Source organism: Chiloscyllium plagiosum, unplaced genomic scaffold, assembly GCF_037043375.1.
Source record: "Chiloscyllium plagiosum isolate Xiang-an unplaced genomic scaffold, Cpla_swu_hap1 HiC_scaffold_19, whole genome shotgun sequence".
Classification (NCBI taxonomy): domain Eukaryota; kingdom Metazoa; phylum Chordata; class Chondrichthyes; order Orectolobiformes; family Hemiscylliidae; genus Chiloscyllium; species Chiloscyllium plagiosum.
Window position 1 is genome coordinate 46,712,685 of NW_028270157.1, and position 26,830 is coordinate 46,739,514.

A 26,830-nucleotide genomic window follows, 5' to 3' on the forward strand; every position below is an offset into this window, starting at 1 on the left:
GCGAGGTGCTGCATTTTGGGAAAGCAAATCTTAGCAGGACTTATACACTTAATGGTAAGGTTCTAGGGAGTGTTGCTGAACAAAGAGACCTTGAAGTGCAGGTTCATAGCTCCTTGAAAGTGGAGTCGCAGGTAGATAGGATAGTGAAGAAGGCGTTTGGTATGCTTTCCTTTATTGGTCAGAGTATTGAGTACAGGAGTTGGGAGGTCATGTTGCGGCTGTACAGGACATTGGTTAGGCCACTGTTGGAATATTGCGTGCAATTCTGGTCTCCTTCCTATCAGAAAGATGTTATGAAACTTGAAAGGGTTCAGAAAAGATTTACATGGATGTTGCCAGGGTTGGAGGATTTGAGCTATAGGGAAAGGCTGAGCAGGCTGGGGCTGTTTTCCCTGGAGCGTTGGAGGGTGAGGGGTGAACTTATAGAAGTTTACAAAATTGTGAGGGGCATGGATAGGGTAAATAGGCAAAGTCTTTTCCCTGGGGTTGGGGGGGGGGCAGGGCTAGAGGGCATAGGTTTAGGGCAAGGGGGAAAGATATAAAAGAGACCTAAGGGGCAACCTTTTCACACAGAGGATGTTACGGGTATGGAATGAGCTGCCAGAGGAAGTGGTGGAGGCTGGTACAATTGCAACATTTAAGAGGCATTTGGATGGGTATATGAATAGGAAGGGCTTCGAGGGATATGGGCTGGGTGCTGGCAGGTGGGACTAGATTGGGTTGGGATATCTGGTCGGCATGGACGGGTTGGATCGCAGGGTCTGTTTCCACGCTGTACATCTCTATGACTCTATGACTCTAGTCAATCTCTCCTCATATGTTGGTCCTGCTATCCCTCGAATCAGCTTCATAAACCTTCGCTGCACTCTTTTGAGGACAAGAGCATCCTACCTCAGAAAAGGAGACCAAAACTGCACACAGTATTCTAGGTGTGGCCCTGTATAACAGCAACAACACATCTTTGCTCCTGTACTTGAAACCTCTCGCAATGAAGGCCAACATGCTGTTTGCCTTCTTTACTGCCTGCTGCACCTGAATGCTTACCTTCAGCAACTGGTGCACAAGGATATCCAGGTCTTGCTGCATACTCACCTCTCCCAATTTACAGCTACTGAGATAGTAATCTGCCTTCTTGTTTTTGCTTCCAAAGTGAATAATCTGACATTTCTCCAAATTATACAGCAGCTGCCATTGATATGCTCACTCACCCGACTTGCCCAGATCATACAGAAGGATCTCTGCATCCTTGTCATATTGGCCTTCATTGAAAGAAGATTTGAGTTTAGGAGTAGGGATGCTTTACTGCAGTTATACAGGACCTTGGTGAGACCATATTGGAGTATTACATGCAGTGTGGTCTCTCTACCTAACAAAGGATATACTTGCCATAGAGAAAGTGTAGAAGATGTTCATTGGACTGACACAGGGGATGACTCGACTGTCCTATGAGAATAGATTGGTTCAACCTGCCCTGTGTTCATTACAATTTGGAAGGATGAGAGTGGATTTGATTGAAACATATAAAATTCCTAAAACAGCTCGACAGACTAGATGCAGAAAGGCTGTTTCCATGGTTATGGAATCTAGTAGTGGATACCATGTCAGAATATTTAGCACTTTAAGATTGAGATGAGGAAAATCTTCTTCACTATCTGTGTCATTCTCTACAATGGAAGTCTGTGGAGGCTAAGTCACTGAATTATATTAAAGAAAGACATTGATTTCAAAAGAATCAAGGGGCACGAGGAAAAGTGGGCATATGTCTTTGAGATAGCGCATCAGTGATGATCACATTGAATAGTGGAGCAGGCTGAAAGGGACAAATGGCCTAGTTTCTGTGTTTCTATGAGACTTTACACCTGATCACAGTGGCATCTCACTATAGGTAGTTTTCCTGCAACACCATAGTTATGTTCTTGTGAAACCTTGCTTAATAGAAAATTGCTTAATATAAATACCAGGGCCACAATATTACTCACGTTCGCTCAATAGTCACCCAAAAGTCAAACACAAAGTATAGCCCAGCCTGAATGAAGGTTGAAATCATACTTAGTAACCAAACAAAAGTAAATTTAACACAGTACATTAAAAATGTAAGAAGGCTGCCTTCAGTACAGTACATCTCACAGAAGGCTGCTCTGTTGGCACGTAACATTGGTGCATGCACAGTATGACACGAAGGCTAACATTGACACTGCATATGCACAGAACGGCACGGAGACTTCGGTGTGGATATCGGCGCATGCACAGAATGGCACGGAAACTTCGGCGTGGATATCGGCACATGCACGGAAACTTTGGCATGGATATCGGCGCATGCACAGATTGGCACGGAGACTTTGGCGCATGCACAGAACAAAGCGTGTGAACCTATCCCCACTGGAATCACACTATTGTGAACAGAGGTTAAGTGTTCTCAAAAATACCGTTCCCTAATTCTTCAGCGATGCAATAGCCAAATCGCGCTGCCAAAACGGGTGTTATTCCAGAACTATCTATAGTTGGCTTTTCAACTTAAAATGACCATTCATACAGACTGCTTTTTGTTTGATTTAACAATTCTTTACCTGTGCTTACATGTTATGTCCAAACCTTTGAGCTTTTGTCTTATGTAATAACCTTTTATGCAGCATCTAATCAAATGCCTTTTGAAATCCAAATACTAGTTTGCCTTTATCCCCCCAGCTTATTCCATCCTAAAGAAGCTTAATGAATTTGTCAAACAAGATTTCTCTGTTTTGAAACCATTGTGACTCTGTTTGATTATATTACGATTTTCGATATTTTCAACTAGAATTTCCTTAATGGCTTCTAGCATTTTCCTAAAGAAAGCTGTGAGTTTAACTGTTCTATACCTCCTGCTTTCTGTATCTCTCTTTAATAGAAGTGTAATTCTTGTAGTTTCTAATCTATTAATCCAGGGAATTTTGGAATATTATAAACAATGTACCTATTTTCTCTGCAGACAAAGACCCATTTAAGACCCTAAATTATAGGGCCTTGGGCACTTTTCAGCCTTTCGTCATGTTAGTTTTCCTTATATTTTAAAAGTGATAGTAATTGTCTTTAAATCCCTCCCTTCTTATTGACCCTTGATGTTTTGCTATACTTGAAGTAATTTTTGCATTTTCTTCAGTAAAGACAAATACAAAGTACTTGTCAAGGTCTCTCCCTTGGTTCCCAATGTTTATCCTCCAGTCTCAACTTCCAAGGGACCAAATTTATTTTAGTTACTCTTCTTCCGTTTGACATATTTGCAAGAGGCTATTGCTGTCTGCTTGTATATTTCTTGAGAGCTTCCTCTCATTCTACTTTTTCTCTCTTCATTGTTTTTTTTTGTCAACCTTCGCTGGTTTTGAAAATGTTCCCAAATATTTGGCTTTGTAGCATGTTTGTCTTTCTTTTGATACCGCTTCAAATTAGAAAGAAGTACTCACAGTTGTGAAGAAAGTATGCTGTCTTCACTGCAGCAATCGGGATCTTCATTGAAGTTCTCATCATAAATTTCATCAGGATATGCTTCCTCTCGCTGAATAATTGGCAAACTGCTATCTTCAGAGTCTGAACTAAAAATACAAGCGTGTAACAGGGTCATTATACCTGATGTAAAGCAGAGAAACAAAACCATCATATGTACATCCTTGGTAAGTGACTGAATATCATGCAATGGTTGACTATTATATTGATCCCTAATGATACAAAATTGTTACCCATAAAAAGACAAACCAGGGCAGGACTTACACACTTATTGGTAAGGTCCTGGGGAATGTCGCTGAATAAAAAGACCTTGGAATGCAGATTCATAGTTCCTTGGAAGTGGAGCCACAGGTAGATAGGGTATTGAAGAAGGCGTTTAGTATGCTTTTCTTTATTGGCCAGAGCAGTGAGTATAGGAGTTGAAGGTTGTATTGCAGCTTTACAGGACATTGGTTAGGCCACTTTTGCAATATTGTGTGCAATTCTGGTCTCTCTCCTATCGGAAGGATGTTGTGAAACTTGAAAGCATTCAGAAAAGATTTATAAGGATGTTGCCAGTGTTGGAGGGTTTGAGCCAAAGGGAGAAGCTGAATAGGCTGGGACTGTTTTCCCTGAAGTATCAGAGGCTGAAGGATAACCTTATAGAGGTTTATAAAATCATGAGGGGCGTGGATAGGGTAAACAGACAAGGTATTTTCCCTGGAGTGGGAGAGTCCGGAACTAGAGGGCATAGGTTTAAGGTGAGAGGGAAAAGATTTAAAAGAGACTTAAAGGGCAACTTTTTCAGAGGGTGGTGCATGTATGGAATGAGCTGCCAGAGGACGTGGTGGAGGCTGGTACAATTACAACATTTAAAAGGCATCTGGATGGGTATATGAATAGAGGGTTTAGAGGGATATGGGCCAAGTGCTGGCAAGTGGGACTAGATTAATTTAGGATGTGTGGTTGGCATGGACGAATTGGACCAAGGGGTCTGTCTCCATGCTGTACATCTCTAGGACTCTTTTTGTAAAGATAAAAACAGATAATGTTGGAAATATAGAAGTGAGAAAAGTCAGGTTGATTAGACTCCATCTTAAGAACACGTTTTAAGTACTTAACAGCATTTTCTGCTTTTGATTCAGATTTCCAAGTTTTTAAAATTAGTGCTGATAGTTCGCGAAGTATTCAAAGGAAGAAACTAGTACTGTACTAGATTAATCTGAACAACATTTAACTAAAGGGCGGCACGGTGGCACAGTGGTTAGTACTGCTGCCTCACAGCGCCAGAGACCCGGGTTCAATTCCCGCCTCAGGCGACTGACTGTGTGGAGTTTGCACGTTCTCCCCGTGTCTGCGTGGGTTTCCTCCAGGTGCTCCGGTTTCCTCCCACAGTCCAAAGCTGTGCAGGTCAGGCGAATTGGCCATGCGAAATTGCCCGTAGTATTAGGTAAGGGGTAAACGTAGGGTTATGGGTGGGTTGCGCTTCGGCGGGGCGGTGTGGACTTGTTGGGCCGAAGGGCCTGTTTCCACACTGTAAGTAATCTAATCTAATAAAAAAAAAAATCCTGATTATAAAGGAATTATTCTAAAATTATGACTTCAGGGCAATATAAACAAATTGTTGAACAATAAAATTACAAAAAACTTTCTTCACAGTTAAATTTTGAAATAATGAAGTCAGATAGTTAGTATTCAGCATTATATAATGTTACTAATATGTTCTAACTTCTGCACTGATGACCTAAATGGCCTTTCTGTTCTCATTCATGTTGTACCAAATGAGAAGAATCTGAAGAAATTCTAAAATAAATTGAGTCTACATAATAAGTGCATTTATTATTTAATTGGAATAAAAAGAACATTATAAAGGTTAAAGCTGCTATTGTTAAAGTAAAAGAATACTCAGAAGGGTACATACCGTACCAGTGTTTCGTAATACCGAGTCCTGTTTCACAAGAAAGCATGAAAACAGAGAGAAAAAAAAATCAATTTGATATCTTCTTAAATACATTTAACAGCTCTTGGAAAATTATGAATAAGTAAAGGAGGAGGCAAGAGCAGGATCTGTTTCCTGGTCAGCCAGAACCATGTGGTAGCTGTGGTGCAAAAAACATTTCCATGTTAGAAGACTCCATTTGCTGGTTCTTAACCTGAGTAAGTGTTTTGAGGGAGACACTCTCACACACACCTTAAAAATTTAGCAACGCTATTGATCTATAGTGCTATTTATCGAAACTCTTAAATTTTGACTCAGCATAATTATCTAGTGCATTTAGTGTCTTTTATTTTGAGGTTATGCAATACTCATACTGCTTGTATTTGTAGAAATCATGTCATAAGCAAATGCATACACTGCACACTTTGTATATTCTAGTCCGGCAGTCACTATACACACACACATTGCTTATTTAAATGGGCTAAAGATAGACTAAGAAAGCCTTTTTTCCATCATATGTAAGATGTTTACATAATAACACACTTTAAATTGAAATGGCAATGAATGGTAGAGAAATATCTTGCAATATTACAACATTACCTTTTGGGATTGATCCTCCATGTTGTGCCTTGCAATATAAGTGCTGAAGTCAGTGAATTGCTATGACCATCCACTGTGCTGACGGTGCTTTGGTAGTTGACTGGAATTGGGAATCTGGATATTGCAGTATTATTGGCATTGTTGATATTGGCATTTGACCCAGATGATGAATAGCTGCTTGGAGTGAAGGTTGAATCAACCAGTTTCTCATGTGATGGTGATTCTACTTCAACTTGAGAGGTTCCTGATTTATTGAGGTGCAAAGGACGCTGTGTAGTGAACGTTTGTGGAAAGGAACCTCTACAATCACTTGGATAATAGCCAACATGGTTCCCAAATAAACCACCAGCCCTCTGTTGGAAGAAATCATTCTCAGTCATATTCAAACTTACAATATTCTCTTGAACACATGCATCCTCTAACAATTAATCCATATCTTTCACCATAAAACTGTTAAATGAGCTGTCCAAGTTGGAGGGAAGACATGTGCCGTTGAGTGGAAAGATTTTAATTTGCATTTCTGACTCCCTGTAATATAAAGTCTCAACATTTGCTACAGTATAAAGTAGATCCATAGCACAGTTTAGTCAAGTCCATCGAGTACAGAGGATGAATAAACTGAGTAATCCTACACATCCCCAAGCAGCCAATTATAAGGCAATTCTCAAATTGGTCTGAAAGCAGATACCAACATACCAACAACCATGGAACAGGGCAAATAATAGCAAGATGCTCAATAAGAAGAAATGCAAAAAAAATTTAGAACAGCTCATTCATTCCACAAAGTCTGTTCCTTCCACAAAAGTGCTTCAATCCAGACATACAATAGTAGTTAAGTGTTGCAAAATTCTAGGTTATTTAGAACTATACATCCTAGTTTGGACAGTTATTTTAATTAGTTACAGGCATTTTTTTTTATCAGTATTACTTATTTCTGCAAGTAAGGTTCATTTCCTGTAAGTTTTAAATAGCTACGTAAGAATATGCACAGAAGGACATTTCAGTCTGATCCAGTGCTTCATCTTGAACTATATGGGAAACCGAGGACTTTTCTTATGTCCTGAAAAAACACACACAGGGCATCTTGTCAGCTGGAGGAGCTCAGGGTCTCAGGGTCAGGTTAAAAGCTATGTAGATAGTGCATTTCATCCTTCAACTTAGCAGTTTATTGGTAACTGCAGAGAGACAAGGAGGACCAACCAGATGGTGAATAGAATTGTCACTGCATTCCACTCTCTAACCAGTATTCAGTTCTACCAATTAAGCTGATGGTTCTTCTGGGAGTTTGTCCAGAGCTGAGTCTACAACTTTGTGGAATAATCAGCTATTTGCGGGGATGGGCTGAAGGAGGACTATCAAGAGAACCAATAGTGATTGAGGTTTCATTAATTAGACATTAATAAGACAGTAATTTCTGCAGCCACAATGTGGTTCCAGGTTGTTATTCTGTTTGCCTGTTATTTGGGTCAAGGCTATAGAAAAACCAGGACTCGATATAAAACTTTGTTGGGTATAAAATGTTTAGCAAGAATAGAGAGGAAAACAGGGAGAGGGTACATTTGTACTTAGTTGAAGTAACATAATGGGGACTGCACTTTCCACTTACTATTTTTATTGTGGGGTGCTATGCTTCCTCTTACTGAAAAACATACTCAATGTTATGAAAACAATTTTATAATTCAAATATTAGTGTAAGAAAAACATGAAAAATAGAAATTAGAGTGAAAAAGGAATTATGGACCAGTTAGCCTGATATTGATAGTAGACAAAATGCTAGATTTCATTATAAAAGATTTAATGGCAGAACACTTGGAATACAGTGACAGGATCAGATAGAATCACTATGCATTTACAAAATAGAAATTGCATTTGAGAAATCTACTGGAATTTTTCAAGGATGTACTTAGTACAGTTGGTTTGAGGGAGCCAGTGGATGTAGTTTACTTGGGACTTCCAGAAAGCTTTCCATAACATCCCACATAAAAGATTAGCATGTAAAATTACAACCCATGGGACTGGGATTAGTGTACTGACGTGGACAGTGAAATGGTTGGCAGATGGGAAACAAAGAATAGGAATAAATGGGTCTTTTTCTGTGTGGCAGAGTAACTATCGAGATCCCACAAAGATCAGTAATGGACACCAGCTATTCATAACTTTTTTAATGATTTAGATGAGGAAAGTAAATGTAATATCTCCAAGTTTGCAGACTTTACAAAGTTGTGTGGGATGGGTGAACTGTAAGTAGGATGCAAATACTTCAGTGTAATTTGGCCAAATTGAATGAGTAGGCAAATGAGCGACAGATGCAATATAATGTGGATAAATGTGAGATTATCTACTTTGGTAGCAAAAGCAGGAAGGCAGATTATTATCTGAATGGTAATAGATTGGGAAAGAGGGAGGTGAAACAAACCTGGTTGTCCTTGTATGCCAGTCACTAAAAGAAAGCATGCAAGCGCAGCAAATGGTAAAGGAGGCAAATAGTACTTTGGGATTCCTAGCAAGAGGATTTGTGTATAGAAACAGGGGTGTCTTGCTGCAATTGTTCAGTGCCTTGGGCAAGACCACACATGAAGTATTATATGTAGCTTTGGTCTCTTTATCTGAGGAAGGATTTTCTGGCTATGGAGGGAGTTCAGCAAAGTTTACCAGATTGATTCCTGGGTGGCAATATTGATGTAAAAAGAGAGACTGGAAACTGGATTGGTAGGGACTATATTCACTGGAGTTTAGCAGAATAAGGTGGGATCTTACTGAAACCTATAAAAATCTAAGAAGACTAGATAGGGTAAACACAGGAAGTATGTTTCTGATGACAGGGGAGTTCACAACTATACCTTACAGTTTAAGGATATCGGGTAGGCCTAATAAAATTAAGATGACGAAAGATTCCTTCACCCAGAGAGTGGTGAGCCTACGGAATTCTCTGTCACAGAAAATGATTGAGGCCTAAATACTGAATGCTATATAGGAGTTAAATATAGATCTTAGGGCTAAAGGGATCAAAGGGTATGGGGAGAAAGTGGAAACAGTGTATTGAGTTGGATGATTAGCCACAATGATATTGAATGGTGCAGCAGGCTGAAAGGGCCAATTGGTCATTTTTTTTACTATTTTTTCTGACTCTCTGCTGCAACTGTACAAAATATTGAACATAATGGTATTTACCAGAACAGGATTTGAGGGAAAAAATTAAATCACTCTACAGTCTTTAATAATTATCTTATGTAAAACCTACCCTGAAAATGTCATCTTCTGAGGCAGCTGAAGCAGCCTCTTTCATCGCTTTTTCCAGTTCTTCTTCTGCTGTCAGGTCCCCAGATATTGCACGACGAATCTCAGGGCCAATGTCATGTAAGGTACGCAGACCTGCCTATAAAAACAAAAAAAGGAAGATTTTTTAAAGGTATGAAAATTTGTACTGACAGATTGTCCTACAGAGACTGAGGGTAATTTGAATTCTCACCTCTTGCCAAATCAGGTCAGGAGGGAATTACAAGAGCATTAAAAAATAACTCCAGATCACAATCTGGTCTGGAAATTATGAGAGGCCAGACATTCAATGAAACTTGTACAGACTTTCTCTAAGTACACAAATCAAACTCTGATGACATTAATTGGTGCCTGAGTGCAAAACTGAATTAGGCCTGAGTGGGAAGCAGTAGTGGCTTTTCCTTCAGGTCATAGCTGTCAGAAAGTGGACCTGGGATGAGAAAAGGCCCTTGCACATCATTAATGGAGTTATGGTTTAGGAACAAATGGTGCAACCCATCAGGTATATCATTCTGGACCTTTAGATTTCCAAGTTGGAAGTGCCCTGCATAGTCCAGTATTTTCTTATGCTCTTCATCTCAAACACTCATAGTACTGCCAACTCCCTGCCTCCTTTCATCATATCTTGGTGAGCAGAAGCTGCCCTTCAGCTTATATTATCCTTCTCCAAACCTTGTTGGATCTAATTATAAGAAAACCCAGAGATAAGGCACCAATGTCACTATGTTTGGAGGTTGACCGTACAGAGGAAACCACACCTTCGTGTGGTTCTCATCCAGTTAATACTTGTACAATACAAATGCCAAGCAATGACCATCTCCAACAAGAGAATCTAACCATTGCCTTTGATATTTAATGGCATTTTCCATCACTGAATCCCCCACATGCTGGGAGTTACTATTGACCAGAAACTGACTTGACCAGCGACCATAAATCCCGTAGCTACAAGAGCAGGTCAGAGGATAAGACTTCAGCAACCATTAACTCACCTCCTGACCTGTCCAGCAACTATAAGGTACAATTTGGGATTGTCATGCAATACTCTCCATTTGCCAGAAAGAGTGTAGCTGTACCAACATTCAAAACTCTTTGAATTAGCCAGTAAAGGGCAACCCAGATTGGCACTATGCACAAACATTCATTACCACTGATGCAAAGTAATAGCAGTGTATACCATCTGCAAGGTGAACTGTGGAAATTTACCAAGATAACACTTTTGAAACTCAAGACAACCACCATTTAGAAGGTCAAGGGCAGCAGATATGTGGGAATGTCACTATCTGGAAGTTCCTCTCTAAGCCAAACACCATCCTGTCTTGGAGTGAAGAACTGTTTGTGAAAAGTAAGGTATGTCCCATTTCATAGCAATTGCTTGCCATATTCTGGAAATTAAAAGTCCAGAATCACAAACAGCCACTTTGACAGCTACCGTCAAATGATAGTTACATAAGGTATGTCTGAGCTTAGGGTATCAAGAGCTAGGGAGATAGAGTGTTGAGTAAGTAGGATGCCAGCTGGAACAGTGGCAAGGTACCTGATAAGTAGAATAATAGATGGGAAGGATGCCAGGTAGGTAATTTTCCAAGTTGTCAGGTGAAAAGGGGGGCCAGGTAGGTAAGGCAATGTTTAGGTTGGAGTGTGAGGAAGAAATCAGGTCTGGTGGGGGAATGGTGGGTGTCAGGTGGCAGGTAGTTGGGTTTTCTTGGCGGTGGATGTTGGATAGGTGGTTTTGGGTCCTGGGGATGAAAGGGAGTGGAGACAGATTAGGTCCCAAATGGGGGAAGAGGTGGGGCAGGTCCCGGGGGAAGCAGAGGCAGATCTCTGAAAGAGAGGCCTAGTTGCTGTGGGGTGAAGGGGTCACATCTGGAGCAGGTGAAGGGGGTGTCATGTCTCAGGGAGTAAAGGGGTGTCAGCTCCTGGGGGATGAAGGGGATCATATCCACAGCAGACAAAGGATAGAGGTTTGTAGCCTGGTGGTGAATGCGACTCGGGTATGGAGCATTAAAGGGAGGTTGGATCCTGGCTGGTGAAAGTGGGAGGGGGTCTGTCCAGAGTAGATAAATCTTCAATTTCCCTGGCAATTCCTTCAGAGACAGCTACAATGGGAATTCTATACGATCCCCAGGCACAACTCCCATCTATACTGGAAATAAGAACTGTCTAGTCTCTGGAAAATCCATAATTCAGGACAGAATTAACAGTCACATGAAGAAGTGGGAATTAATTAAGGAAATCCGGTGTTGATTTTGTAAGGAAAACCATGTTCAAATAATTTGGAGTTTTTTTCAAAGTACTCAACCAAATTGCTGTTGATGTAATGGTCATTTACTTCCAAAAAGCATTTGATACAGTGTCACTCAGCAAATTTGTGAGAAAAGTTGGATTTCATGGAATATAAGGGAAAATAACAACATTGGCACAAAATAGGCTGATGATTGGAATCAATGAGGTAAAAACAATGTCTGCAGATGCTGGAAACCAGATTCTGGATCAGTGGTGCTGGAAGAGCACAGCAGTTCAGGCAGCATCCAAGGAGCTTCGAAATCGATGTTTCGGGCAAAAGCCCTTGCCTGAAACGTCGATTTCGAAGTTCCTTGGATGCTGTCTGAACTGCTGTGCTCTTCCAGCACCACTAATCCAGAATGATGATTGGAATCAGAGAATAATGGTCAAAGTGGATGTTTTTCACACTGGATAAATTTTTGAAGTGGAGATCTCCAGCCATTGAATTAGGAGCTGTGCTTTTCCTAGTATATATATGAAAATAATCCAGATTTTGCAGTGCAGGGGACAATTTCAAAAATTGCGTACAATACAAAACTTGAAAGTATTGTAAACTTTGGGAATGTCCATATAGAACTTGAAAAGGACATTGACAAATCGTGAAGTGATCAGAAGTTGACGTTTAATGCAAAGAAGTGTCAGGTGGTACAGTTTGGTCAACAGAACATGAAGGAACAGTACAAAATAAAGAACACTACACTAAGGTTGCAAGTATATGTGCATAAGTAATTAAAGGTGGCAAGACAGATGGAGAGAGCAGTTAATAAAGCAAACAGTACTCTAGGCTTTATTAGTTTATTTGTAGGGACATTAATAGAGTACAAGGGCAGGGAGGTTCTGCAAGTTAGACCTCAGCCGGAGTATTGTGTACAATTCTGGTACCACAGTTCAGGAATGATGTGAATCCACTGGAGAGAGTTCCAGGGATGAGAAATTTAGGTTATGAAGATTGATTGGAGGAGAGAACGCTAAGAGGAGATTTGATAGAAGATTTTGAAATCGTGAGGGGTGTCGACAGAGTAGATAGAGAGAAACATCTGGCTTGTAAAAGAGTAGACCATAAGACATAGGAACAAAACTTAGGCCACTCAGCCCATCGAGTCTGCTCCCCCATTAAATCATGGCTGATAAGTTTCTCATTCTCAATCAAGAACTTACCTGTCTCAGTCTTAAATACATTCCTGAAGAAGGGCTAATGCCCGAAACATCGATTCTCCTGTTCCCTAGATGCTGCCTGACCTGCTGCGCTTTTCCAGCAACACATTTCCATCTCAGTCTTAAATACAGTCAATGACCTGGCCTTCACAGCCTTCTGTGGCAGTGAATTCTATAGATTCACCACTATCTGGCTAGTGGTTTTTCCTTATCTCCGTTCTAAAAGGTCTTACCTTTACTCTTAGGCTCTGCCCTCTGGTCCTAGTCTTTTCTACGAATGGAAACATCTTCCCAACATTCACTCTGTTCAGGCATTTCACTACTCTGTAAGTTTCAATTAGATTTCTACCCCCCCTCCCTCCATCCTTCGAAACTCCATCGAGTACAGACCCAGAGTCCTCAAAAGTTCCTCCTATGTTAAGGTTTTCATTCCTGGGATCATTCCATGAACCTCTGAACATGCTCCAAGGCCAGTACATCATTCCTGAGATATGGGGTCCAAAACTGTGCACAATACTCCAAGCGTGATGTGACCAGAGCCCTATACAACCTCAGGAATACAACCCTGCTTCTGTATTTATGTCCACTCAAAATAAATGCCATCATTTCATTTGCCTTCCTAACTACTGACTCAATGTGCAAGTTTACCTTAAGAGAATCCTGGACTAGAACTCCCAAGTCTCTTTCCACTTCAGACTTCTGAATTTTCTCCCCATTTAGAAAATAGTCCATGCCTCTATTCTTCTTACAAAAGTGCATGACCTCACACTTTCTCACGTTGTACTCCATCTGCCACTTCTTTGCCCACTCTCCTAGCCTGTCTGAATTCTTCTGCAGCCTCCTCAATGCTACCTATCCCTCTACCTATCTTTGTATCATCTGCAAACTTAGCCAGAATGTCCTTAGTTCCTTCATCTAGATTGTTAACGTATAAATTAAAAGGTTGTGGTCCCAACACTGAGCCTTGTGGAACACCACTTGTCATCGGCTGCCATCCTGAGAAGGACCCTTTCATCCCATCTCTCTCTTCCTGCCAGACAGCCAATGTTCTATCCATGATAGCATCTTGCCACTGACACCATGGGGCCTTAGCTTACTCAGTAACCTCCTGTGCGGCACTTTGTCAAAGGTCTTCTTGAAGTTCAGGCAGATAACATGGACAGAATGAAAGAGCATAGATTTTAAGGAATGAGCAAAAGAGACAGATGAACTGTGAGAAAAAAAGTCTTTTCATATAGCGATCAGTTAGGGTCTGAAAAGTACTACATCCTAGTGCTGTGGAAATAAGTTCAACTGAGGCAAAGGGCAGATTTTCATCAAGTGATTTAAGGCATTAGAAGATTATTTGAAGATAAACAATATGCATGGTTACAGGGCGAAGGCAGGAAAATGGTCATAATGCTCATTAGGATAGTTGATGCAAACATATTGGGTTGAAGGTTTCTGTTGCACTAAAACAACTCTCTTATTCTGTGGAATGCATGCCACAAAGTGGTGAGATCTTAAACAACCTTCTATTGTGCCTTGGACGTCATTGTTATTGTGCTGTTGTGGCTTTACAGCTGAGGAGTGCAGTGCACTTCTAAGACTTCAGATGGTATAATGACTCTCAATTAAATGGTAGATTATGCAAAGGAACAGGATCTGATGAAGAGATTTGGATAAGATGTTTCAGGCATGAAATGCAAGGGAGCTCAGGACTCTTGGAGGCTAGGATGGGAGTAGAAGATTGGAACTTGGGGCCGGTGGGAATCGCAGATTGAGATCTGGCCTCTTGAGTCTAGTCTGTGGCATGGGAAATTGAGAGTTGAGCATTTAAAGACTGGGAGTTGTCATGTTGAAGTGATTCTTTAAAGTTGGGCCAGAAAGAGCACTCTTGTTCCTCCAGAAAGTTACTTTTAGTATATGTATTTGGCTGGGAGCCAGTTTCCTGAAAGAAATTGATTCACATATTCAAGCATGTATGTATTTCCTTTACATGTCTATGTAAGGTTTGTAAGGATAGGGTGATCAAGGGTATGATTTTCTTATATCAAGGGAGCAAAAAGTAAATATCATAGACCAGTGAGTTCATGGAAGACATGAAGAGAGATCAGAGTGAAACTAAAGAAGGGTGTACATTCAAAGCCAGTGAGGGGAGATACAATAGAAGAGATTTTTCTTGGTGAGTGAGGGGAAGGGACAGGAACAGCAAAGGCAGCTAAAAGAATGGTCTTAATCTTACTAACATAGATGTCAATGAACTATTCCCATTTGCCATTATTTAATTATGTTTATGGGATCAACTCTAATTAGTGTCTGATGAATGGCTTCTTCAGTTGAAGGTACTTTCTTAATAGATGCACATGCTCTGTCAAAAATCTGGTGAACTTTCAGCTCCATTCCAGTTCTCCCTACATAATCTGTGACATGACATAATGATTGTATCAATGTATATCATTATCATTGTACCCTCTATTGATAACTCTTTGCTTTATGGTCATTGAGGTGAGGGTGGAGAAGATGGGGAAAAGGATTTATGAAGGTGGTTCATAGTAGAAAGAAAAGCAAGAGATTTTTTTTTACACTAAACTAAAATAATGTCCATTTCTCTTAATAAAGCTGAATACATACTGCAAACATTTCTCCACCTATATTTCTTAATCAAATAGTTGAAAGGCATGAAATATTAATGATAGTAAACCAATGAGAGTGACTGGCACAATCATTTTTTCAAGAAATGTTAAGGTGATAATTTCAAGCAATGTGTTTTAAATAAGAAATATCATCATGTATTATAATTTTAAAATGCAATATTGATATACACTGGTTTAGAACAGTATTGTTTTGTCAACTACGAGCATTTGAAATTAGCTTGACTAATCAGGTGCAAGTCTTTTCTGTTTGCCAACTGTAAGATATTAATTTGAATAAGTCAAAAATCAGCTTCCAGATAGCACTTCCCAGACAACAAAATTGCCCAAGATTTATTTTGTTTGTTGGCAGAATCCCCCTCTGAGTCTTTGATGACCATGGGAGCAAAGTATAGTATTGAACCAGAAAAAGCAAACTTGGCATTCTACATGGAAACTGGCACAAAGCCAAAGAACTTCCATTCCTCAACATTGATCATTTTTCTCCATGCTTTTTCACAAGTAACTGAAGAAAATGAACATTAAAAAGTATGTACTACATCAGTGATTTACTTTAATTTAAATTAGCACACAAATGGAAAATTACAACACACATAGGACTTTCAAAAAAGATTTCCCAAACATACCTGTAGAGACAATGCATTTTTCTGCACTGCCTTCCCAACAATGCCTTGTTCTTTGCGCTTTTTGAATTTTCTGAAGTAATCCTGGATTAAGAATGTAGCATAGAATTTTCCAACAGTAACTTCATCATCTGCAATATAAAGTTGTTACACACTATAATGTAGTTACATTAAATTCAACAATCATATGCAGCACTTTGTATGTTCATGCACCTTTACTATCAGAATGCAGCAAATCTGGAACATTATCAGCAGTTCAAATGAAATTTCTGTCAGAAGATAGAAATTTTTGAAGTTCATAAGACAAGATCTCAACACTCAAACAATCATTTAATCGACTAATATCACCTCCAGTGCATATTTTGGAAGAGTGTGAAAGGTCTGGTAAGGGTACTAAAGTGACATATATCTGATAGATTCTTGAATCCACATCCCGGTGGAACCTCTCGAGTTTTTCAAATGAAGATAATTTTACGAAGAAAAATAACTGCTGGGTAGAAACTTTATTCGCCGGTCCTATGGATGACCCACTTCCATCTTTCAATTAGTAAGGATCTCTTTTTTTTATTTAATTCATTGGCCTCTTACATTATGCTCGGTTCCTGAATGGCTGAGGTAAGGGAACTCCCTTCATTAGTGACATTGTAGGGATTGGTGAAGATTCAAAGTGACCTCGGAAATTGATGCATTCGGGACTTGATGCATTCAAGTCCTGGTGGAGTTTGTGTCATTTACTGTAGATTGCTGACAATTGTGAGAGCTTATTGGAACAACAGAGGAATTTCAACAGATTGTAACAAATAGACCAATTTAATGTAAACATTGCTTATGGTTTGTGAAAGCTCGACAAAACTAATATAAGTTTAAAATGTTGCAATAAAATTCTTGATTTCAAATGCCCACTGTTCAGTCAAGCGATCTTTGGTGAATCTGATTCGCCACAGGCATTTCTCCTGGGCGAGGGACAGTAGAAGAATTGATCCCATTTTGCTCTTTTAAGGTATAGCCCCTTATGGCAAATTATCTTCCTCTAGCATCCTTGTAAGGTTTTCATTTCTGTATTCTTTGTTCCATTTCATAGTCATGTAGTGGACAAAAGACACAATCAGTTTTAAGTGCATATTAGCTAGCACCTAAAGCCGACAGACAATGTTTTAGCAATCGAAGGAGGGAACCTGGAAGGAACAAACAAAGTGATTTTGAAGGTGATAAGGGAATTGAAAATAGATCAAACATATGACACTCTTAAAGAATCAGTTATTTTCAAGGAGTTCAAAAATTCACTTCTTGAAATAGAACTCGTTGAAGAGCAGGAAATTAAGACTGCGAGATTAACAGGGGTTGCATGAAATTCTTAAAGGGGAGGGTGAGCAGCCAGAATTCCTGAAGAAGGGCTTATGCCCGAAACATCGATTCTCCTGTTCCCTCGATGCTGCCTGACCTGCTGCGCTTTTCCAGCAACACATTTTCAGCTCTGATCTCCAGCATCTGCAGACCTCACTTTCTCCCCATTGTGATGTTGTGACCTTACAGAGACTTGGTTGAGAGAGGGACAGGACTGGCTGCTTAACATTCCAGTGTTTTGTTCTTTTAGATGAGACAGAGAGAAGGGTAAAAGAGGTGGAGGAGTTGCATTATTAATCAGGGAGAATGCCACATCTGCACTCAGAGAGGACATACTGGAAGGCTCATCCACTGAGGCTATATGTGTAGAGCTCAAAACTAAATTAGGTATAATGACTCGGATAGGGTTATACTATAGAACCCCCAACAATCATCAAGACATTGATGACCAAATATGTAGGCAAAGTATGGAAAAATGTAATAACAACAGGGTTGTCATAATGAGTGACTTTAACTTCCCCAATACTGACTGGGACTCCCTGAGAGCAAGGGATTATACTACAGCCTCTGAACAGCCACCAAGACTTTGAGGACCAAAATGTAGGCAGATTATGGAAAGATGCAGTAACAACAGGATTAACATCCTGACTTTAACATCCCCCTATATTGACTGGGACTCCCTTAGAGTGAGTGGCTGTGGTGAAAGGGTTAAAATTGTGTCCCAATACATGTGTGAATCTAACCGAAAATGGAAGGTGTCGCTTAGTCCCGTGTGAATCTTGTTATACACCTTCCCGTGTGAATCTTCTTATCTGTATGTAACCAGAATGGAATGTGTTTTTTAGCCTTGCTCTGCTGTTCACATGAATGTTTATATCTGGAAAAGGGTATATCAGCTGGAGAAGTCTCCAGTTCGGTAGAGTCTGCTCCGGGGTTACGTTTAACCGCCGAGCGTGGGTTGTTGGCAACCGCTCTACGAGAACTGACGGCTCCCAGTTTTGGTAACATGTAGAGTGAGTATAAGCCAGACCCGTTGTAAGTACGAGACTGGTTGTGGGGACACTGCGGGGAATAAAACTATATTCTAGCAGAATCGCCTCTTGGCTGTTTGTTCTGTGTCAGACTACTTTCCTGCGAGCCTGGTCCTTGACCTTGAGAATTTTTTAAAACATTTTGGCGTAGTCGGCAGGATCAATCGCAATTGAGGAAAGATTTTGATACAGAACAATGTTTTGGAAAAAGGCTAAGAAACCAGAGGAACAAACTGTGGAGGTCCTGACCGTCCCGGGATGGCATGGGCCGTGGCATGGCGTGGCAGTTTGTTTGAGAAATGGTGGGGGGCGACCGGAGGACTGGGAGGCCGAGGGCGTAGGAACCCCAGGGTCGCTGCTGTCCACCCTTGAGAGGATCCCAGTCCTGCCGAAGAACCCATTGCCTGGGGTACAGCGGAGGATGTGGGCCTGTGCGGCGGCTTGTAGACAACAGTCAGACAAGCGCCAAAAAGCTGAAGCAGAATTAGCCCTCCTGAAACATGAGCAGGGACTCAGTTCGGGAGATGCCTCTATGTTGAGGCAGGAAATTATGAAGTTAAAAGCTGAATTGACAGCATTAACTGAACTAGCAGGACGAACTATTATGTATTTGTCTGCTAAGAAACGGAAAGAGAAAAGGAAGGTCCCTCGAACCCCGGACCCGGTACAAGTACGGGCGTTTGTAGCCCAGTTAAATAACGGGGATCGGTGGGATATCGATCATTGGGATGGGAACATTTGGGGAGATTTAGATGATCAGTACGAAGAGGACCCACCCGTACTCCAAGCTAAACCAGTGGTTAGGAGAAAGCAGGTTCAGAGACGTCTCCCAGTGCAACGGGAGGTAATGTTAGATGAGAAAGGAAACCCTATACGGAATGAACAAGGGGAGGCAATTATGCATGAATTACCGCGGGCTCAGCCTCCCGCAGAATTCTCTGAATTAACGGAAGACTTCACTACCGATGAGGTGCTGTTTATCACCCAGAAAACCCGACGTAATCCTGGGGAGCCGTTAGAGCTATGGCTAATTCGGCTCCTCGAGGAAGGGGGGCAACAAGTGCAGGTAGACTATCAGGATGCTCCCAAGTTTGGTGGATTAGCAAAGGATGCTGCCATAGACCTGGGGTACCGCAACCAAGCCAAGGATATGGTAATAGATCGCAGTATGGGGACCCTATTTGGGATGTATGCCAGGGCAGTGGCCGAACAGTATCCCTTCCCGTCCGATTGGCCCCCCTTGGAAGGAACTTGGACAACGATTAAGGAAGGGGTTCAGAGGCTAACCCGTTTGTGTGTGCGGGATGCCCTGTTGCTGGGAGTGCTGGACGAGGTAGATAACACAAATGTTAGTAGACAGACTAGAGACCATCTAGTGAAGACTGCCCCCCCCCATTATAAACCACTGTTATTAACCATAATGTTGAGTGGATGGGGAGAAACCCTAGGAGATGCCCGTAGTATGATGAGGGAGATGGGTGGTTTGGGGGATTGGGGACCCACAACCCGTGCTTCTCAGGGGGGCACGGAGGGGCGTCGCCCTGAGGCTCGGGCAGGGGGAAAAGTAAACCCTAATCAAGGAAGTAACCAAGGCCCCTCACGGCGTGCTTTGTGGCAAGCTTTGATACGGGCGCAGGTCCCAGCATCGGAGATTGATGGCCTACCTACACCGGAATTAAAAGACTTATGCAGACGAAAGGGACTGAAGGTGTCCCGGGTAGAGACGGAGTCCCGACCCACTATGGAAGACCTAGTGGAATTACTAACACATGTATTGGGTCAAGCAGTGGAATGTGGTGTAAAATTATGTCCCAATACATGTGTGAATCATTATGCAACACATGTATTGGGCCAAGCAGTGGAATGTGGTGAAAGGGTTAAAATTGTGTCCCAATACATGTGTGAATCTAACCGAAAATGGAAGGTGTCGCTTAGTCCCGTGTGAATCTTGTTATACACCTTCCCGTGTGAATCTTCTTATCTGTATGTAACCAGAATGGAATGTGTTTTTTAGCCTTGCTCTGCTGTTCACATGAATGTTTATATCTGGAAAAGGGTATATCAGCTGGAGAAGTCTCCAGTTCGGTAGAGTCTGCTCCGGGGTTACGTTTAACCGCCGAGCGTGGGTTGTTGGCAACCGCTCTACGAGAACTGACGGCTCCCAGTTTTGGTAACATGTAGAGTGAGTATAAGCCAGACCCGTTGTAAGTACGAGACTGGTTGTGGGGACACTGCGGGGAATAAAACTATATTCTAGCAGAATCGCCTCTTGGCTGTTTGTTCTGTGTCAGACTACTTTCCTGCGAGCCTGGTCCTTGACCTTGAGAATTTTTTAAAACAGTGGCTTAGACGGGACAGCATTTGTTAAGTGCATCCGCAATGGTTTTTTGAAACAGTATGCTGACAGTCCAATTAGAGGAGGGGCCATATTGGTCCTTATATTGGCTAATGATCCTGACCAGGTGACTGACCTTTCAGCAGGAGAGCACTTTGGAAACTGAGATCACAACTCCTTAAGTTTTAAGATAGCTATGAATAAGGATAAGACAGAACCTTCGCTGGAAGGTACTCAACTGGGGGATGGCAAATTATGTCATATTAGGCAGGAGCTAGGGAGTGTTAGTTGGGAGGAGCTTTTATTGGGTAAGTCCACATTTGACACGTGGGAGTTGTTCAAAGACCCGTTGATCAGAGTTCAGGACCGGCATTTTCCCGTAAGGAAGAATGACAAGGATGGAAAGGTAAAGAAAGCTTTGATAACAAAGGAGGTGGTGAATTTAGTAAAAGAAAATAAAGCATGTAAAGTTTAGGAAGCTAAAATTGGACAGGGCCCATGAGTAATATAAAGAAAGAAGGAAAGAACTCCAGCAGGGAATTAGGACAGCAAGAAGGGGCCATAGCAACAATGGTTAAAGAGAATCCCAAGACATTCCATATAAGAGAATAATTGGGGAGAAAGTAGGAACCACTCAAGGGTAAAGGAGTGAACTTGTGCTTTGAGGCAGATGATGTGGGTGAGATGCCAAATGAATACTTTGTGTCTGTATTTACGCACGAGAAGGATATAGAAACATAGAAAATAGATGCAATAGTAGGCCATTCAGCCTTTTGAGCCTGCACCACCATTCAATATGATCATGGCTGATCATGCAATCTCAGTGTCCCATTCCTGCCCTCTCCCCAAACCCCCGATCTCTTTAGCTGCAAGGGCCACGTCCAGCTCCTTTTGAATATATCTGATGAAATGGCCACAACAGCTTCTTGTGGGAGAAAAATCCTCAGGTTCACAACTCTCTGACTGAAGAAATTCTTCCTCATCTCAGTCATGAATGACTTACCCCTTATTCGTAGACTGTGACCCCTAGTTCTGGACTTTCCCAACATCAGGATCATTCTTCCCACATCTAGCCTGTCCAGTCCCATCAGGATTTTATATGTTTCTAGGCAATCCTCCTCATTCTTCTAAAATCCAGTGAATATAAGCCCAATCAATCCAGTCTTTCCTCATATGTCAGTCTTACAATCCCTGGAATCATTCTGGTGAACCTTCGCTGGTCTCCCTCAATAGCAAGAATGTTCTTCCTCAGACTAGGAGACCATAACTGCACACAATACTCAAGGTATGGCCTCACCAAGACCCTCTATAACTGCAGCAAGGCATTTATACTCAAATCCTTTCACTATGAATAATCTGTCTTCCTGTTTTTTTGTGACCAAAATGGATAACCTCACATTTATCCACATTATACAGCATTTCACAAATATTTGCCTCCTCAGCCTGCCTGTCCAAGTCACCTTGCAGCCTCTTAACATCCTCCTCACCGTGCACACTGCCACCCAGCTTAGTGTCATCTGCAAAATTGGAAATATTGCATTCAATTTCTTCATCCAAACTGTTAATTTATTTTGTGAACAGCTGAGGTCCCAGTACTGAACTGTGTGGTACTCCACGTCACTGCCTGCCACTCTGAAAAGGATCTGTTTATTTCAACTCTTTGCTTCCTGTCTGCCAACCAGTTCTCTATCCATGTCAATACATTACCTCCGATATCATGAGCTTTAATTTTCTATTCTAGTCTGTTGCATGGAACTTTGTCAAAAACTTTTTGCAAGTCCAGATACATAACATTTACTGATTCATTTGTGTCCACTCTACTGGTCACATCCTCAAAACATTGCAGAAGATTTGTCAAGCATGATTTCTCTTTATTGAATCCATGCTGACTAGGACCAATTCTGTCACCGCCTTCCAAATGCTCAGTTATTTCATCCTTAATGATCGACTCCAGCATTCTTCCCACTACCGATATCAAGCTAACTGGCCTATCGTTCCCCATTTTCTCCCTCCCTCCTTTGTCGAAAAGAGTGGGGTTACATTAGCCCATTCCATTCAAATTCACTGGATACCATCCAAAATTGCAGGAAGCATTCGAATGGTGGTATCAAAAATTAAAGACCACATAGAAGGCTTATAGCTAAGACTATCCTGAGGATTGGAATAGAGGTTGCAATTAGGGTTGCACCCAATGATTCAACTAAATTCAGTACATTTGAATTAGTTTTTGTGCATGAGGTGAGAGGACCACTAAAATTAATTAAGGAGAAATTGGTCAGTTAGAGATCAGAGACCACATATTTGGACTACTTGTCAAATTTTAGGAAAGATTAAACAGAGCAAGTGAGTTGGTTAGACACAGCATTTAAAAGTAGCACAGTATGTGATGAAACAGGGAGCAGACAAGAAATCAAAAATTTGTAACTTTGCTGGTGGAGATAAAGTGTTCATGTTACTCTGAGTGGTAGGTAAACCTTTAAAGGCAAGATTTAGTGTGCCTTATCATCTCGAGAGGAAATTGAGTGAGGTGAATGGTTTAATAAGAATGCCAGATAGGAAGAAATCTCACTGAGTGTGTCATGTGCATATACTCAAAAGTATTTTGATAAAGAAGGAAAGCAAAAGGAGAATGTTTCTGGTTATAACACAGGATGAAGAATCAAGTTCAAATGATTCTGAATTGGACATGCCTCAAATTAAACTGGATGATGAGGAAGTTTTCAAAAATTGGGATAAATTATTCAGTTACCTTCCAGAGGAAAATCAAAATGACCAGTAAGTGTTATTACGATTATATGGGGAGATATGTGGGAATAAGCTGGGAAGTACTAATTTGGTCATGCCTGATGAAGATATAGGACATACTGTTCCAATTAAGCAAAATCCTTTAAGACTTAACTCTCTAAAGTTGGCATAGGTTCAAAAAGAGATTGAACGCATGTTGAAAAGTTAGTTGCATAAATAGAGCTCACCCATTGTAATGCTGCCAAAACCAGATGGTACCCAACAATTATGTGTGGACTATCGAAAAAGTCAATGCAGTTACAAAATCTGATTCATATCCTATTCCACATTTGGAAGACAGTATTGAGAACTTATATTTCTAAGGAGGACTTATTTAGAGGTTACTAACAGGTACCTTTGACTGAAAGAGCAAAGAAAAGTTTGGCTTTCATAACAGTGAATGGACTAGACCAGCTTAAAGTCACACCAGTTGGTACGAAAAATATGTTAGCCACAATTTGAAGACTCACCAATAAGGTAATTTTTGGATTACTCAGTTGTGTGATGCACATTGATGATCTGGTGATTTTTAGTCACACATGGAAGGAATATTTGGAACATCTATTGGAATTATTCGGCTGACTTCAAGAAGCGGGCTTGGTGATAAACATGGCTAAGACTGAGTTTAAAACCCTAGTGAAGATTTTGGCTATGCCATTGGACGTAGACAAATGGCCCCACAGGATGTGAAAAAAAAAGATTATTGCGGGGGTTTCCCATACCATTGCCGAACAGGGAAGTACTATGATTCCTGGAACTGGGTGATTCTTCTCGGAAGTTTGTACCGAATTTTAGCAGTGCGGTTACTCCACTGACTGACTTGTTGAAGAAGTGCAGAAAATTTCAGTGGATGGAAGAATGTCAGAAGGCATTTGACAGCCTGAAAGCTGAGTTAACCATTGCCCCATTGTTAGCCATACCTAATTACACAAAGCCATTCAAGGTGGCTATCGGTGCGAATGACGTGGATGTCGGTGTTGTACTCTTACAAGACAATGGGAAGATAGAAAGACATATTGGATATTTTTCCAGAAAATCGAATAATTATCAACAGAAATATTCCACAATTGAGAAACAGACCTTGAGTTTAGTGTTGACATTGCAACATTTCAACATTTGTATTGCCAGTAATGAGACAATTATATATTCTGATCATAACTCTTTCAAGTTTTTTAGAAAAAAAGGAATAACAATTACACAACTGTTTAGATGGAGATTATTATTGCAGCCATTCAATTAGAAAATTAAACACGTGGCAGGACGAGACAATGTATTTGCCAATGCGTTATTGTTACTTTGATGAACAAGGATAGGATGGAGGTGGTTGGTGGTGGGAAAAAAAAGACTGAAATGGACTGTAGCAGTCACTATTTTCATGCTTAGAGTCAATGTATACGTATTGTAGTGTACTAATAGAGTTAAGGACAAAGGATTTTAAAAACGAAGACATCTTTGTATATTGATGGTTCTTTTTTAAGAGTGGAGGTGTAATGATACTATGGTGTTAGGAGGTGTATTTTGTCTCAGTTTTATAAAAAAAAAGCCAATAAAGTAAACAGCTTGTGAGGCCTTGGGTTTCTTTTTGAAGTTGAAACAATAGAAACAGCCTGAATGGGCAGGGTCAAGCTCCCAATGTTTAGTTTTAGTTTTCAGCAGTTGCTGGGGTCTTCAAGCTGGATGTGGAAGCTCTTATTCCTCTCTCTGTTACAGATAAAACCTGGGTTCTATTAGGATAGCATTTGAATCAATCTATTTTACTGAATTTACCTTGGCCAAAGGTGAGTTTATGAGATGTTACTATAATGGAACAGTTAATTAGCAGTAGGTAGTATATATTAATTTGTTAAGCATTTCAACAGTGTTACACTTAAACCAATTATTTTATTTTATTTTGTTTATATTTCAATTAAAGTAAATGAATAAAGTGTGTTTTGTTTCAAGACTGATAGTTTGAATAGTCAAATTGGTTCTGGAACACGATGCCTTACACTTACCTTTAAAGTAAGAAAAAGTTAGGCTATAGATTATCTTCTTGACACATTTTGTAGGGCTTTGGTCTGGTCCATTACAAATTGAATGGACCTATGGGGTCCTAATTTGAAAAATAGTTGTCACAACAGCCTGTCGAGTTATGTGACATCATGACACCTCAACACTTCATGCGGTTCCAATATATGGAAGGGAATGTCCGCATGTGTACCTTGTTCCACAAAGTATGCTGTATTGTCGCATTAAAAACATTCAGCTTTCAAGATTTCAGGAGCGTTACTCATCAAAACGTTGCATCCAATATGTTTGAAACTAGGCTTAAAGTATGCCAAGAGATCTTCTTGCGATTGTGTTGACCACATGCGCTCATGACAGTTGAAATTAAATGCAGAAAAATATGGGGCATTAATTGGTAAGAAGCATGAGGAAAAATTGTGTGTAAGAACAAAGTAACACAATGTTTTGAAAGTAGCAGAACAGGTTTACCATGCAGCTAATAATATGTATGGGATCTTGGCTTTGTAAATAGAGGCATAGAGTTCAAAAACAAGGATTATGCTCAAACTTTAAAGGGCTTAGCTGGAGTATTGAATCAAATTTGAGGCTCCATTAGTTTTGATGGATATGAAAGCTTTGGAAAACATACTGGAGAGATAAGGAATTCTTTGAGGGATGAGGAATTATAATTATGTAGATAAAATAGAAAGTTAGTCTTGTTTCTCTTTCGAGGAGAGAAGGCTAAGAGGTAAATTGACAGATGCAATTAAAGTCATGAATGGTTTACATAGACTGAGGAAAGAGAAACAGTCAATAACTAGGAGGTCCGAATATAGGGTGATCAGATAAAGAATCAGAGACATGAGCATATGTGTTTTCATGCAATAGTGGTTAGGATTTAGAATGCACTTTCTGATAAGGTGATGGAAACAGATTGAATAGTTACTTTCAAAAGGTAATTAGATAAATACCTGAAAAAAATATTAAAATTGCAGTGTTATGGGGAATGAACTTTGAAAGACCTGATGCACATTAGATGGTCTATAAGGTCTTCTTCCGCGTTATACTATTTTCTGATATTCATGTGAATAGATCAAGAATTATTACCATCAAGAGACAGGGACAATTTCTGAATTACTCCTGGAAATATTTTCCCAATAAACAATCTTAAGTGTTACCAATCCATTGTCATGTTGTATCACTTGGTTAGTTAATTATATGTTATTACAAGATAACTACTTCTGTTTTTCAAGCTGATACATATTTGAAGGATACTCACCTCCTGCTGGTGGCACGACCTGATCCAACAATTTCATGCTTGTACGTTTCCAGATTTTTTTAATAATTGCTCGAAGTTCTTCGTTTGCTTGTTCCAAATTACCTGT

The 26,830-nt window shown here is 40.5% G+C and overlaps 1 protein-coding gene across 21 annotated transcripts in view; it reads right to left on the reverse strand.

The window, feature by feature from the left end:
- LOC122559424 (calcium voltage-gated channel subunit alpha1 C) overlaps nt 1-26,830 on the reverse strand; it is a 1,175,809-nt gene that overhangs the window by 51,697 nt on the left and 1,097,282 nt on the right. For all 21 annotated transcript variants that reach the window (XR_015760447.1, XM_087997307.1, XM_087997306.1 and 18 more), the window contains 6 exons: nt 26,725-26,826; nt 15,969-16,096; nt 9,237-9,371; nt 5,996-6,348; nt 5,378-5,404; nt 3,438-3,566 (listed from right to left, as the gene is read on the reverse strand). Coding sequence is in view for 20 of the 21 variants with exons in the window: in XM_087997307.1 (XP_087853433.1) it covers nt 3,438-3,566; nt 5,378-5,404; nt 5,996-6,348; nt 9,237-9,371; nt 15,969-16,096; nt 26,725-26,826 (874 nt within the window). In the remaining variant the exon portion in view is untranslated. The remainder of the gene's footprint in view (nt 1-3,437; nt 3,567-5,377; nt 5,405-5,995; nt 6,349-9,236; nt 9,372-15,968; nt 16,097-26,724; nt 26,827-26,830) is intronic.